Source organism: Bison bison, unplaced genomic scaffold, assembly GCF_000754665.1.
Source record: "Bison bison bison isolate TAMUID 2011002044 unplaced genomic scaffold, Bison_UMD1.0 scf7180017864282, whole genome shotgun sequence".
Taxonomy (NCBI): domain Eukaryota; kingdom Metazoa; phylum Chordata; class Mammalia; order Artiodactyla; family Bovidae; genus Bison; species Bison bison.
The window spans coordinates 539,214-553,638 of NW_011494854.1; the positions used below are offsets into that span (position 1 = coordinate 539,214).

Below are 14,425 nucleotides of genomic sequence, written 5' to 3' on the forward strand. Positions count from 1 at the left end.
GATTAAGTGTCTTTTAATTTCATGGCTGCAGTCACCATCTGTAATGATTTTGGAGCCCAGAAAAATAAAGTCTGACACTGTTTCCACTGTTTCCCCATCTATTTCCCATGAAGTGGTGGGACCAGATGCCATGATCTTCGTTTTCTGAATGTTGAGCTTTAAGCCAACTTTTTCACTCTCCACTTTCACTTTCATCAAGAGGCTTTTTAGTTCCTCTTCACTTTCTGCCATAAGGATGGTGTCATCTGCATATCTGAGGTTATTGATATTCCCAGATAGGGAGGGCCAACTGTATTTAGCAAGTATGGCTATATAATTCTGCTTCCAAATATATAAAACAGCAATACACAATATATCAAAAGAACAACCTCCATCATTAGGTACTGGACAGATATATAAGTAGCTAGCTTACTCACTCATCATCCAACCACTCTTTTGCCATGGGTACCTCACAAAAGTGTCTCAGAGTTAAAACTTCATATTGGCCAGGTTTTCAATGAAGACTGTGTTGCTCTTTGTTAACAGATCCTCCTCTCCACAAATACAAACTTCTTGATGTTAAAGGGAGCGCCCCCAGTGCCGTGAGCACTGTGATGAAAGACTGTCACTTACCGACGCAGTTATTGGTTCTATTTTGGTTGACAATAAAACCTGAGGGGCAGTAACACATCCCTCCACCTGGTGACCTGTGGCATTGGTATTCACATCCCAAGGACGGACACAGATTCACATCTAAACAGAGAAAAAGACTTTGTGAAATGAAAGGTGATCTCCGGACAAAGCTGATTTATAAGAAGTAAGAACTTTCCAAAGTAAAAGCTCAGTAAGTATGCAGTAACACCATTCAAGCCTGCAGTATGATGCAATAAAAACTCAGCACATATTTTTAAAAATTCATTATAACTAAGTGCAAGCACAAGGCATCAGAAGTGCTGTTCATGAAAAAAATCTGATCAGAAGTCTATCTTTGTGTCTAGAAAGATATTAGGCTATCTAATAGAAAGCTATCTATCTAGATATCTATTTCTTCTATCTAGAAAGAATAGAAGGATATTCCTAAGAATTTCCAAGCCACTGAACACTAAACACTAAACTTTTAACTTAAAAAGCTAATTAATCCAAGCTGCTGCTGCTGCTAAGTCGCTTCAGTCATGTCCGACTCTGTGCGACCCCATAGATGGCAGTCCACCAGGCTCCCCCGTCCTGGGATTTTCCAGGCAAGAGTACTGGAGTGGGGTGCCACTGCCTTCTCCGAATCCAAGCTAGCTTCAACTAATTTTTGTTTTCTAACTTTTGCACTAGGACTGTTTAAAGGGGCTTCCAAAGAAATGGTTGGGGGGGGCGGGGGGGGGGGAGGAATATAAAAGAAACCATAGAAGCCTCTTTTTTTCATGGAAAAGAAATCACCAAAACTTTAGGGTTACAGTTCATGGTCACTGTTAGGCAACTACAAGATAATTCAGAGAGAAATCAAGGCCATGAATTGCATTTTCCTACAGGACAGCCGGCTATCCACAGAAGTGATGGCTTATAGTGGGAAAATATTCTACGGCTATGGAGTGGGGGTAGGGCGGTGAGTAACTCCAAGTATAGATCCCTGAAACCAGAAGTTTTTGAGTAAAGCTACAACACTTTTTCCACAGGTGTAATCCAGGGAATAAAATCTCCAGAATACTTCTAGAGTCATCACAAATCTCCAGAATACTTTTAGAGTCATCACAATTACCATTAAAACCATTCTTCCTGGGAAGGAGATGCAGCGGGTTGGGGGAGGAAGAGTCACAGATATTTATAAACTCCTCCCATCAAGAAATGGGGTCTATTGCTTCAGTCCATTAAATCTGGGGTCAGTGTGACTTCTTTTGGCCAATAGAACACTTAGGAAACATGACATAAGTCGAGGCTTAGAAGAGCTTGTTCACTGGGGTTTGCCCTTTCCATGACCAGGCAAACACGCCTGGACTAGCCATGCTTTTGCTGGAGCATCCTGAGATGTGAGTGAGCTGGTTCAGGCCAAAAGAATAATGTAGCCAACCCACAGGACTGTGAGAAATAACAAATGTTTGTTGGTTAGAGCTACTAAGTCTTGGAATTGCTCATTCCGCAAACACCATTTGATACTCTCTATCTATGGCAATCTGTTATAGAAAAACAGAGACACCATTACCTGAAAGATGTCCAGACAAATTTCCATACTCACCACACTGTTGTCCTGCAGTGATATTGCTTTCGTCTTCTCCTCCTGGACAATCTAAAGTCCCATCACAAACTTTAGAAATTGGGATGCATTTTCCAGACTTTGGACAGGCCCATTCATTTGGGTAACATTCAAAGGTACGATTAATTTTGCTTTCTGTGGGGGAAAAAGAGAGTTACAATAGGCCATATAAGAGGTAGAGCCAGACATTTTTCAATACATGGTTAAGAGATCAGGTAAACAAGAAACCTACAAATGACCGATATTTCACAATAAACAAGTAGTTTCTAATGCTACAACTGACCTTTTACTGAGATTCTAAAGAATGGTAAATGTCATTATTTAGGTTCCAGTCTTTCTCGGGGAGGCAACTCCCAGCCAAATTATAAGAGTAAGAAGCAGAAATGGGCCTGAGTTATCAACAAACCGGAGAAGGCAATGGCACCCCACTCCAGTACTCTTGCCTGGAAAATCCCATGGACAGAGGAGCCTGGTAGGCTGCAGTCCATAGGGTCGCTAAGAGTCAGACACGACTGAGCGAATTCACTTTCACTTTTCACTTTCATGCATTGGAGAAGGAAATGGCAACCCACTCCAGTGTTCTTGCTTGGAGAATCCCAGGGACAGGGGAGCCTGGTGGGCTGCCGTCTATGGGGTCACACAGAGTCGGACACGACTGAAGTGACTTAGCATAGCATAGCATAGCATATCAACAAACTAGATGAATAACCTGTAGGAGAACATTCAGTTATTAAATCATGAATAATAGAACTAGAGCTATCAAGGTAATGTCAGGATTCCTGAGTTTGTGTGTGTGTGATGTGTGATTTTTGGTTGGTTTGGTTTTGTTTCTTTAGTGAATTGTCAACAGTACAAGAAAGATTATAATCCAGCAAGTTGGAACACAACTTCTTGGAATACTGAAACATGAAACCAATGGATGCTCCCAACCAAAACAAGCAACATTATTAATATACCCAGGCTAGAATCATAAAGGTAACTTGCTTTATGTGTGGGTGTTAGCAGTTTCCAAGCTGTTGGAGGTACTGCTGATAACTGCCCAGTGAAGGGGATGAATATCACTGACAATTTCCTTTTCACTTCTCCCGATAGTGGCCTCTCCTACGTCTACCAATCTTCAGCTCAGTCCTTCTTCATGGTTGTAAGGTCTTAAGACAAATCACATATTCCTCTATTTTTGCTCCTTCCCCAGACTACTTCTTTTATATAGATAAATCTAATTAAGATAAAAGTCTTAAAAAGAAAACCTCAGATAGGGCTGTAAAGGGGGAGAGACTGTCCTATCTATTTGGCCTTACTGTTAGGAAAGGATTATAATTTATGCTATATTTGAATTCTGTGTCTTTTTAGAAAAAGCTAGGGGAACCACTCTTCCTCACCCAAAATTCCCTGTCAGTCCAGCCAATCTGGAAACTTGCATGTCACACAGATAATTTCTAACAAGGAAAGTAGGAACAGCAAGACCTGGAAAACACTTGATTGAAAATCGGAAAATACTTTCCAATCAGAAGCTCTTCCCCTCCTTACCGCATCCATCTTCATCAGCGTTATCTACACAGTCACTTTCTCCATCACAAACCCAACTCTGTGCAATGCAGACGCCGTTAGGGCAAGTGAATTCGTTGCCTTTGCAGGTCCGATAAGCAGCTGGAAGAAAATAAAATGACAGCTACACTCCAAAGATACAAACCTTTGGAAAGAAATCAAAGTGCTCACCCCGCCACCTAAACTGAGCTCCAAGAAACTGAAATTTCTACGCCCATTTAGTCCCTTAACCATCTTGACAAAAATGAACAAAAAAAAAAAGAGAGAGAGAGAGAAAGAGAAGAAGAAGGGGAGAAGAAAACAGCAGCTTTGGGTTCAAGACATGAAAATCAAGTGCATCAAGATGAAACACAAGATAGCTATAAGTTGACACAGAGCAAAGAATACAGACTGACAAAGATGCTACAGAAATGTCAATGGCCAACATTCTCTCACTTGACCACAAGCACAGTAACTGCTCTCTAGGACTCAATGATTCTGAGCAACTCATTCCATGATATCACATTCCTCTCAATTTAGCACTGAAATAAGCCCAGGTGCCAGAAAGGAAATCCAGTAATACAATATACCCTGTATCTGTGTGGCCTAAGAAAAGAATGCAAACTGTCCATGAGCACCACTTCAACTCTACACAGATCTCTGGAAGGTAAAGAAGTCTAAGTTCAGCAACACTGCTGAGGCTCACGCCATGGGCCCTAAATGATATTCTGGCTTCCTCTGCCAGAGGTGACTTTTATTTGAAAAGAATAATACGTCAGTAGGGGGCGGAAATGCAAAGACAAGAGCATTCCTAAGAGCATGACCCAAAATGAGGAAGTCACCGTACGGCAAGAATGTTCATCACTGCCATCTTCACAGTCAATTTCATGGTCACAGACGTAGGTTCTAGGAATGCACTGCCCACTGCCACACTGAAACTCAGTGCGCGTGCACCGGTGAGCTGGGACACAAGGTTAAAAGGGGAAAGAAAAGAGAATTTCAATTTCACTGTAGCCACTTAATTTCATAGGAAGAGTCTATCTCAAGTTTCAAAAGATTCTTACCACGCAGCAGTGTGCTGGTAAATGTTTAATAACCAGTTCTCCAGGAACATAAAAGTCCTCACTTACTGTATCTGCCAATTTCCATAGTGTAAAATACTCCACCATGGCTGACTTCAAGCCACCAACATGAATTCACTGAACACAAACTTGAGAAGAAATGTGCATAACTGGCTAAACCAGCTTCAGCATATTACTTACTGCAGTTGCGTTCATCAGAGGCATCTCTGCAATCAACCTGCCCATTACACCTCTGACTGGTGTTATAGCAGGCTCCGTCGGCACAAGTTAGCTGCTCACATACTGGGTATCCTGAAAGAATGGAAATAGCACACAAATCTTAAATGAAGATGTTGCTTAGCAATCACTTCTTGAGTGACTACTATATCCTAGACACTAACTGCTGAACATATATTGGTAAACAAAAGAGACATTCTTTGGATAACCTAAGAATGACACAAACAGCAAATTACAAACTGGACTATGTGCTTAATGTGGTAAGTACACAGTGCTTTGAGAGGGCATAGTAGGGGGAAATGGAAGCCCAGGGAATTGGGCTCTAAAGTGACTTGTGCACTCCAAGCCGAAGAATGAGAAGAAATTTTAACTTGTCAAAATGGAACCTTCTCTTACATAATATAAATAACACCCCAGGAAAGCAACGTACCATCACACATGGTTTGGGAGATGAAGGGCTGGTTCTTTGGCTGCAGGGTCAAAGAAAGAAAACAGGCCAAGAAGCCAAGAAACTTGGGACCTGGGGTGCCACTCCATACCTATTTACTCTTACTTGAATTATTTATCTTTTCTGTGTCACCATTTTCTCATCCACACATACAGGAACCTCCAAAAGACAATGTCTAGTAAAGCACTCTAAAAAGCATAGTGTGCTCTACAAAAGCACAGTATGAGCCACAAGCCCAAATCATTACCACATTATGTACTGACGATCACTTCACTGCTTTTAGCCAAATGCTTTTTAACCCTGGTTTTCTCTCAGTGGAAAAATCAGGATGTTCCCTTGAAGGAAAAAGGTACTATCAGCCCCTCCCTGTGCTTCCCCAGACTTGGAACATATCTCATGACCCCCTCACTATAGGCTCCGTTCTATTCACTGATTATCTGTTTCCCCCATGACATTATGAAATCCTCTAAGATCAAGGATCCTGTCTTACTCAAATCCCCATCATTCAGTACAGAAACTAGGTCATTTACCCATTGTGCTCAAGAAATGCTTGGGAGTGCCAGAGTTATCACAGCTGAACTTTTTAGGTTGAAAAGTTTTTAAAAATAGTGTGAACTTTGGCTCTTTATGGTCTTTAAAGAGTCTCCCTCTCACAAGTATGTTATCTTTCTTGGTCTATTTTTTGTTTCATTAAAGATTGTTTTCATAGTGATTCTCAGATTCTCCTCTAATTTCTTTTTCAGTAAGAAAAGGGTACATCTCCAAGATCAGACAGCAGTCCCATTTCATGATGTTCCACAGTAAAAGAGCAAGCACAAATATTCTCATCTGCAGAAGCTCAAAACTAGTCTACCAAGTGTCTATAATTACTTTAATTGCCAAGTTGCACACAATCAACTGTATACTAAAATAGGAGGCATTTAATAACTGATAAAATTTAATTCTTTGCAAATTTTATTTTTTAATCAACCAAGAGCCAGTTAGTGTTTAGGGTTATTGCTGTCTTTTCATCATAGGGATGGTACACATCCCAAATGCATCTTCAAAGGGTCACATAGCTCAGTTTATTCATTCTCCCTTCAAGAGATGCCTAGAAGTCAGCTGAGTCCAACAAGTGATTCCTTTTCCCCTTGCGCTGGATAGTAGTATGCCATCTAGGCTATTCAGAGAGCAGCAAGCAGGAAGGAAATCTTAGACAACCCAACCTCTTTACAATAAAGGAGATATCTATCAGGAAGAAATTTTATGCATGGACTCTTTCATTTAAGGTGATTATTGTAGATATGAAGGAACTGAGGCCAACATGCTGGGCAGATCTCTTGTTCTCCCCATCCTTTTTGAGGGCCATTCCCACACTGAAAACTAGTATCCACTAATATAACTAAAGTTTGCTGACACAACACATCAGCACCACAAACAACAAGGCCAGCTTGATGTCATCAAGCTGATATGCCAACCATATTGGTAAGGGTAGAGGTCAGTAGTTTGACACTTGGAATGAAGTATGAACAGCTTTCTTGTCTCTGACCAAGCTGATAATAAATCTGTCAATCAGCTGAGAATTTGCCCTGCACACCTCTGGTCTCTGCTGTGCCTGACTAAATGTACGGGGATGCCCATAGGAAGGACTGCAAAAACACAAAATACACAGAAGATTTGGAAAACTGTTTCTAAAAGCTTTTCCCTCTTTGAATACCCCACAGAGGGAAAAGGTCCAAGTTGCACACTGAGCAAAGTAAGAAATGAGCAAATTCTATTTCCTTTAAAGGTTTCTACAGCTAACAGTATTAATGAGTTTCAATCTACCCCAGAAAACAGGAAGTCACAATACTTGGTGATAATGTAACTCTCTGAAGTCTAAATTTTTGGTTTATTTGCTTGGATGGAGAGTCTGAGTCTAACCCTGTAAACTTTTTCCCATGGGACAAATCCATCATGTTTCTGAAATGCCCTACAGGACTTCAGGTAAAGGGGAAGAGTAGTAAAAGAGAAGATACTGTATAAGAATACCGGAGAATATCATCCTTGTAAGTTTTGTTTTAATGGAAAGATTGACAAGTACCTATTAACTAAGCCCCAGACTGCTAAAGTTGACCTGATACAAAAAATGCAAGAACATCCTCTTCCATCTCCCTTCCTTTCTCAACTTTTCAAAATGATTCGTGTCCAGGTTTGCTCCTCGAAATTGGGAGCTACCTCCACATATACATGTAGAATTGGTACTTGACGGTGTTTGAAATGTTTTCTCTGCTAATGATCTGGCTTGGAGCAAGAAAGTTCCATGCTATAGCTCAGTTTGCATAATCAAGGAGGAAGAGGTGGTTTAAGAAACTCACAGACTTTCCCGAATGGAAATCATCCACAGCAGAGTAAGACACAGATATTAGGCACTACTCTTCATTATCTTCACAGGAAGGTTCTAAATACATTCTTTTCTCAGAATTTGACAAAACAGCCAAGAAGACAAACTGATTCTAAAGAAAGAGAAGGTATCTTAAAGGTATATTATGATGCTTAAGCCAAGATTAAAAGGAAAACAAGAAGTCACTGATATAAGTCCTGGATAGACACCTGGGATTTTCCAAGGTCCTAGAGTCATCCTTTATAAGTAACTTTGTTAGTTCAGTTCCGAGGCAGGACAATCCAGTCAGAGTAATGATTTGCCAGAAAAAGTTTACTAGTTTGACCACCAGCACTTAGTAAAAGTACTATCCACAGAGTTAAATAAGCAAAAACAATAATAATCATCAAAAACATGTATTGAAAACGATGTGCTCTCAGAAGCCTGTTCAAGTGCTCAATACATATGAACTTACTTTGTTCTTGTAACATCCCAATGAGGTACTATTATTCCCATTTCATAGACCTTATATCTATGCCTCTCTGAGGTATAAGGAGGTTGAACAATTTGAAAAAAAGGCATATGACTGGTAAGCTGGAGAACTAGAATTCAAATTCAGTCAACCTGGCCCCACAATGCATATTCCTAACCACTATAATAGGTATTTCTAGTACTTACAGACTGACTTCAGAGTAATAGAAAGAGGAAATTATAGGGAAAAGAATGAAATTGAATGAAAGGAATAGATAAACTTAAAAAAAATCCTATGAAAAGAAAGAGAAGAAGCAACCCAAGAAAAAAGTTTTTGGTTTTTTTTTTTCCATTTAGTTTCTCATTTCACTTTGGTAAGTCTGGAGAGGTGAGGTCAAATATAAATTTCATCAGATTATTTTATATTCTACTAAGGACTTCAATCTGATATAATCCAGGGATTCCAGGAAACCCTACGCTAAGAAACAGCTTTTCAAGAGTACCAGGACAAACAAGAGAGTCCATACTGAAAAAACAGACCGCAGTGACTTCCCTGGTCGTCCAGTGGTTAAGATTTTGCCTTTCAGTGCAAGGGGGTGTGTGTTTGATCCCTGGTAGGAAGCTAAGATTTCTATGTCTCATGGCCAAAAAACCAAAACATAAAACAGAAGCAATATTGTAACAAAGTCAATAAAGACTTGAAAAATGGTCCACATCAGGGACTTTAGGGGAGAATGGATACATGTATATGTATGACTGAGTCCCTTCACTTTCCACCTGAAACTATCACAACATTGTCACCCAGCTATACTCGAATATAAAATTACAAGTTTAAAAAAAAAGAGTCTATGTCAAAAAACAAAAACCGAAGAAGACGGACCACAAAGTGGCAGAAGACCAGCCTACTCCCCTCCCTGGCCCACCTCCCACCGCACAGGAGGTTAAATTCAGTCCCTGAAGTAAGTCATCATGGACTAGGGAGTGCAAGTGGGCAACAGAGAAGCATTTCCTGCCTCTTTCCAAAAATAATTAGAAGCATCTTTCAATGAAAAGCATACATATAGTAATATTTATAAAATGGAAATAGTAATTCAGTACCTTGGAAAGAGAAAGCAAATATGATCGTCCCAAGGGCTACTAAAATTGGACCAACATTAAGTTTAGTCTGAGCAGCTTTTTAGGAACCTGAAGCAAAAAAAGGGAAGACATTAACTTACCTAGTTTCTTTACCAGCCTCCCTTTAAACTACTGGGTCCTAAGTCCTAAATCCCTACCTGGTCTCAGTTTGTGGTGAACTGATTTCAGACCTAAGTTTTAAAAAGCACCCAAGGAGCCTGCACCAAAGATTTTGGATCTGCAGTGCCTTCTTCTCATATACAGAGCTATCACCAAAATCTGCAAATGAGATAAACACTGACAGAGTATGAATTTTTAAAATAATAAAAATCTCACATGAGCCCTAGTGTTGGAATAACTGAGAAACAGAATGGAAAATTGTGCCTCAAATGTTCCAAGGAATAATGTAGCATATATTTATTGAAATCCATCTTCCTAGACACCACAATAAGAATTGGATAAAGAGATTATAATTGAAATTATAAGTAGCACAGCTTTTTGAAAATATTTCATGGTGGCTCAGATGATAAAGAATCCGCTACAATACAGGAGACCCATTTCCTGGGTTGGAAAGATCTCCTGGAGAAGGGAATGGCTACCCACTTCAGTATTCTTGCCTGGAGAATTCCATGAACAGAAGAGTCTAGTGGGCTACAGTCCATGGGGTTGCAAAGAGTCAGACACAACTGAGTGACTTCGTACACATGCTAAGTACTAGAAAGAAAGTGATGAACTTCATAAAATCTTTGCTCTCATAGAACTTTTTTTATTTATTTAGGAGAGTAGGAGGACAGACATTAAAATAAATGAGAGAGAGTGACAGTGAGGAGTAGCTCTCTGATAAGGTGATGTTCAAACAAGAACCATTGGGTTTAGCAAAATGGAGGTCATTGGTGACATTTTCAAGAATGTTTTTATATAGCTATGTACTTATGTATACCTATGGCTGATTCATGTTGAGGTTTGACAGAAAACAACAAAATTCTGTAAAGCAATTACCCTTCAATTAAAAAATAAATTAAAAAAAAAGAATGTTTTGGGGAGAATGGAGATGGACAGTTTTCAGTGAGTTCAAGGAAGAAAGAGGAAATGGAGACAGTTATTAAAGACAACTCTATGTAACAGCTGAGACAGATCTTAACATCTTTTAAGAGATGAGAGATAGTTATAATGTGCTTGCAAGATGAAGACTAAATAGGAGATTTTTCTCTTTCCTCAAGAAATCAGGGTTCTGAATCCTATCTCAAACTGCGAGAATCATAACAAACAAAAAAAAAAGGCTCAATCTCTCTGCTTCTTCCTTCTCGCCTGCAGTAGAGAGAACAGTAAGAGCAAGGCTGAATTTGATGAACATGTCTGTCACCAGGCATAACTGTTCACAGAATGACTTATCTCTCTGCTTCACTACCCACCCCCAATGATGCCCCCAGCTGGAGTTTCAGCAGTTAGACATATATAGAGGGAGGTATGTGTTCAGTTGCTCAGTCATGTCCAACTCTTTGCGACCCTATGGACTATAACCCATCAGGGTCCTCAGCCCATGGAATTTTTCAGAATACTGGAGTGGGCTGCCATTTCCTACACCTGGGATCTTCCCCACCCAGGGACTGAACCACATTTCTTGTGTCTCCTGTATTGGCAGCTGGATTCTCTACCACTGAGCCACCTGGGAAGCCCAAAGTATACAAAATTCTAAAGAACAGAACGTCAATGGAAATAAAACGTCAGAGACAAAGCCACCCCAGTGGCAGGCAGACCAAACACTGCTGATTACCAGCAAGAAAGCCTTCATTGTAACAGGGATTTGACCCTTTCTTTGGCATTCCTAAGTAACAAAAGAGAAGGCTACAAACCAATGATAATTAGCAGTAGTTTTACTCACACCAAAAGCATGCTAATATGGCACTTGATAAAAATGAAATAATCTGTTTACTTAACTAGAAAAAATTATACTATTTTTGAACAACCAAAAGGCAGTGCATGACCCATGATTGAATGACCCATAATTGCTGTACTGTTCTGATGCTTATCTTGGACTCTGAGTGAGTGGGTTTCCCTTGATGCTAATCTCATTAAAAGCAACAAAGATGGCAGTTTCGAATCTCTGTTCCTTAAAAAATAATTATTAACAAGCTGTTTAATAGAAAGTGCCACTTTACAGGTAGCCAGCTTGAAGAGCAAAATAACTTAGGGAAAATGAACTTTTACCTATTTCACAGCTATACACATACACGAGCACACATGCGTGTGCGCACGTGCACACACACACACACACACACACACGCAATTCAGATAGTTCCCAAACAGCAGAATAACCATAAATATCTGTGCATTATGCATATAGGAACACAGCAGACAAAAAGATCAAATACAATAAGAAACAATTTATTTCAAGGATAATCCTTTTATTGGGACTTCATACCCTTGCCTTCCTCATCATCTCACTCATTCTTTCCTCTCCCTTCTCCCTGCCTGAGTGGACCTTTACACACCACTCTTTGTTCTGTAAAAAGAGTGCCTGGAATTGACACAGCTCAAGATCTTGACCTTAAAAGTTTGAAGGAGTAAGAACTATATCCCTAGGGGGCTGAGCTGACAGGCAGGACTATGAACTACAGAGTCAAGTTTCCTGATCCTTTCAAATATTTGGGGAAAAGAAATAAGTCCTTCTTGGCAATTTTCCAACATCCATCACTATATTTAAGTGTTTCTAGTGCCTAGAAGACTCATTTCTACAGACAATATTATTCCTGAGAAATAGACAAAGCCATATTCATAAACTGATTCTGTCTGTACATGAGTAATTTTCCTATGCATCATGACTGCAGAAACAATAGAACAAAGTGTCACAAAAATGATTTCTGGCAAAGCCTCACTTAATCCTTCACCATGTGGAACAACTAATAAACAGCTGCTATATATTTGAAATGATGTTTAAAATAGCTAAGTACCCCTATGACTAAATGGATCTTAACATGACCATCAGTGGCTGCTAATCTCACAAAGGGACAGTTAGACATGAGGTGCCTCCTGATGGAAATACATACCTTTATATACAAAGTGCTGGTGTCCTTACATACATACAGACACACACATCCTTGCTACTATACAAGTTTCTAGATAGTGCTGTCTTCAGATAGAGCAGGAGAAGGGAATTCTGCTCCCAGAGGACATTTGACACTGTTTGGAAACACTTTTGGTTCTCACAGTTGGGAGGTGCTACTGGCTTCCAGTGGACACAGGCCACTAGAGGACAGTGAGAGCCGTCTTACAATGCACGAGCCAGCTCCCCACCATAATTACTGGACCCAAATGTCATTATTTTTAAGACTGAAGAAACTTATTTTAGATCTAACTACCAATTTCCAGGAAGTACAGTTATGGGGCAGTTTAAAAACATTAGAGAGTGCAATAAGCAAAAAAATAAATAAAAATATGGGCAACTCCAGGACAAGTCAGTTGCTAACTGACTTGTGTAAAGAAAATATAAATTTTCTTTGGGTTTTTATTTCAAATAAAAAATAATAAGCCAATTGGAGAACTTTTTAAAACTGGATGGATATCTGATTACTTGATTCCCAGGTGGTGCAGTGGTAAAGACTCTGCCTGCCAATGCAGGAGATGTGGGAAACGTGGGTTCTGTCACTGGTTCGGGAAGATGCCTGGAGTAGGAAATGGCAACCTACTCCAGTATTCTTGCCTGGGAAATCCCATGGACATGGATGGAGGAGCCTGGTGGGTGACAGTCCATGGGGTCACAAAGAGTCGTACGTGATGGAGTACGCACGCAGAGCTGATAGCATTATGTTTTAGTCTTTCCTTGTATGTTAGCAATTAGATATTGAATTACCTAAAGACAAAACTGTATGACATCTGAGAACTACTTCAAAATAATGGAAAGAAAAACAAGGAGATATAGGTAAGACAAAATTAGCTATAAGCTGATGCAATCACTCTGCTTTTGATTACATTTAAAACTTTCCATAATAAAAAGCTTTGAATGTATCATTTTAATAATAAAATAGCTATGTAATCTGGAGGCAAAATGTTCTGTAAACATCTTATACAAAAGAAAAATATTCCAAGGGCACGGGCCTAGGATTTAGACCTAGGTTAATATCTTGGTTCATCCACCCTTACCTCTTGATGATCTTTAGGGATCTTTGTAAAGTACCTCATAGTACTAATGTGAAAACTGAATAAGATAGTGGTTGATGCCCTCTCACTTCCCACAGGATCTCCAAACAAAGAGGGAAAACAAAATAAGGGCAATCCTGCCCCCTGCATGCTGGCACTTATTAAACACTTTGATCCAGGTCATTCCTTTCCTTCTTATACAAACCTGGCTATAGCCAGGAGATCAAGGCACTAACAAGGAAGTACAAGGATTTTTTTTTCATTTCCTCTGATTTGTTAAATTTCTTTTATACTAGTCCTTAAATAACATGTAGCAATAAATAAACAAGGTAGAGAAAAATAGGAAGAAAGAGATCTCATTGTAAAACCCCCTTACATGTTGAGATTCACTTCAGGGCCATGAACCCTGAAGGATTCATGACTTGTATGATTCCAGAAACAATGAGCTTTAACTCTAGTTCGACAATTATTTGTATGTACTTAAAAAAAATATAAACAAAATCTTGATTATGAACTTCAGCCCAGACATTTTACAAAACTCACTTCCTTTCCTTCATTCCTATAAGAGCTACCTGAACCCTGCCAGCTTTTTTTCCAGAAGGCCCACTGGCAAAGTCATGAGGAGTTGTATTGGTGACTTGAGACTTGGCCGCAGGGTCTTCACATGGAATAAATCCAAACAGTCTGTTTTGGCTGCCTTTTATTTTGCCTAAAATAGCATTTCCACAAGTCCCATTGCATTGCAATAAAGCATTCATTTTTTTTATCCATTCCTAAATAAGGGATAAAGATGCAGGCTGGTGGCACAGGTCACCCATTTTGTTCTTGCACAAGGTAGGACTTCCTCCTTCTGTAAATAAAGTCCTTCATGA

At 39.6% G+C, this 14,425-nt stretch overlaps 1 protein-coding gene across 1 annotated transcript in view; it reads right to left on the reverse strand.

Annotated features, from left to right (window-relative positions):
* Window positions 1-14,425, reverse strand: part of LRP2 (low density lipoprotein receptor-related protein 2) — a 175,961-nt gene that overhangs the window by 121,146 nt on the left and 40,390 nt on the right. The window contains exons 6-10 of the mRNA XM_010849414.1: window positions 5,005-5,115; window positions 4,590-4,703; window positions 3,746-3,865; window positions 2,201-2,353; window positions 613-732 (exon numbers count right to left, since the gene is read on the reverse strand). Of these exons, the coding sequence (XP_010847716.1) occupies window positions 613-732; window positions 2,201-2,353; window positions 3,746-3,865; window positions 4,590-4,703; window positions 5,005-5,115 (618 nt within the window). The remainder of the gene's footprint in view (window positions 1-612; window positions 733-2,200; window positions 2,354-3,745; window positions 3,866-4,589; window positions 4,704-5,004; window positions 5,116-14,425) is intronic.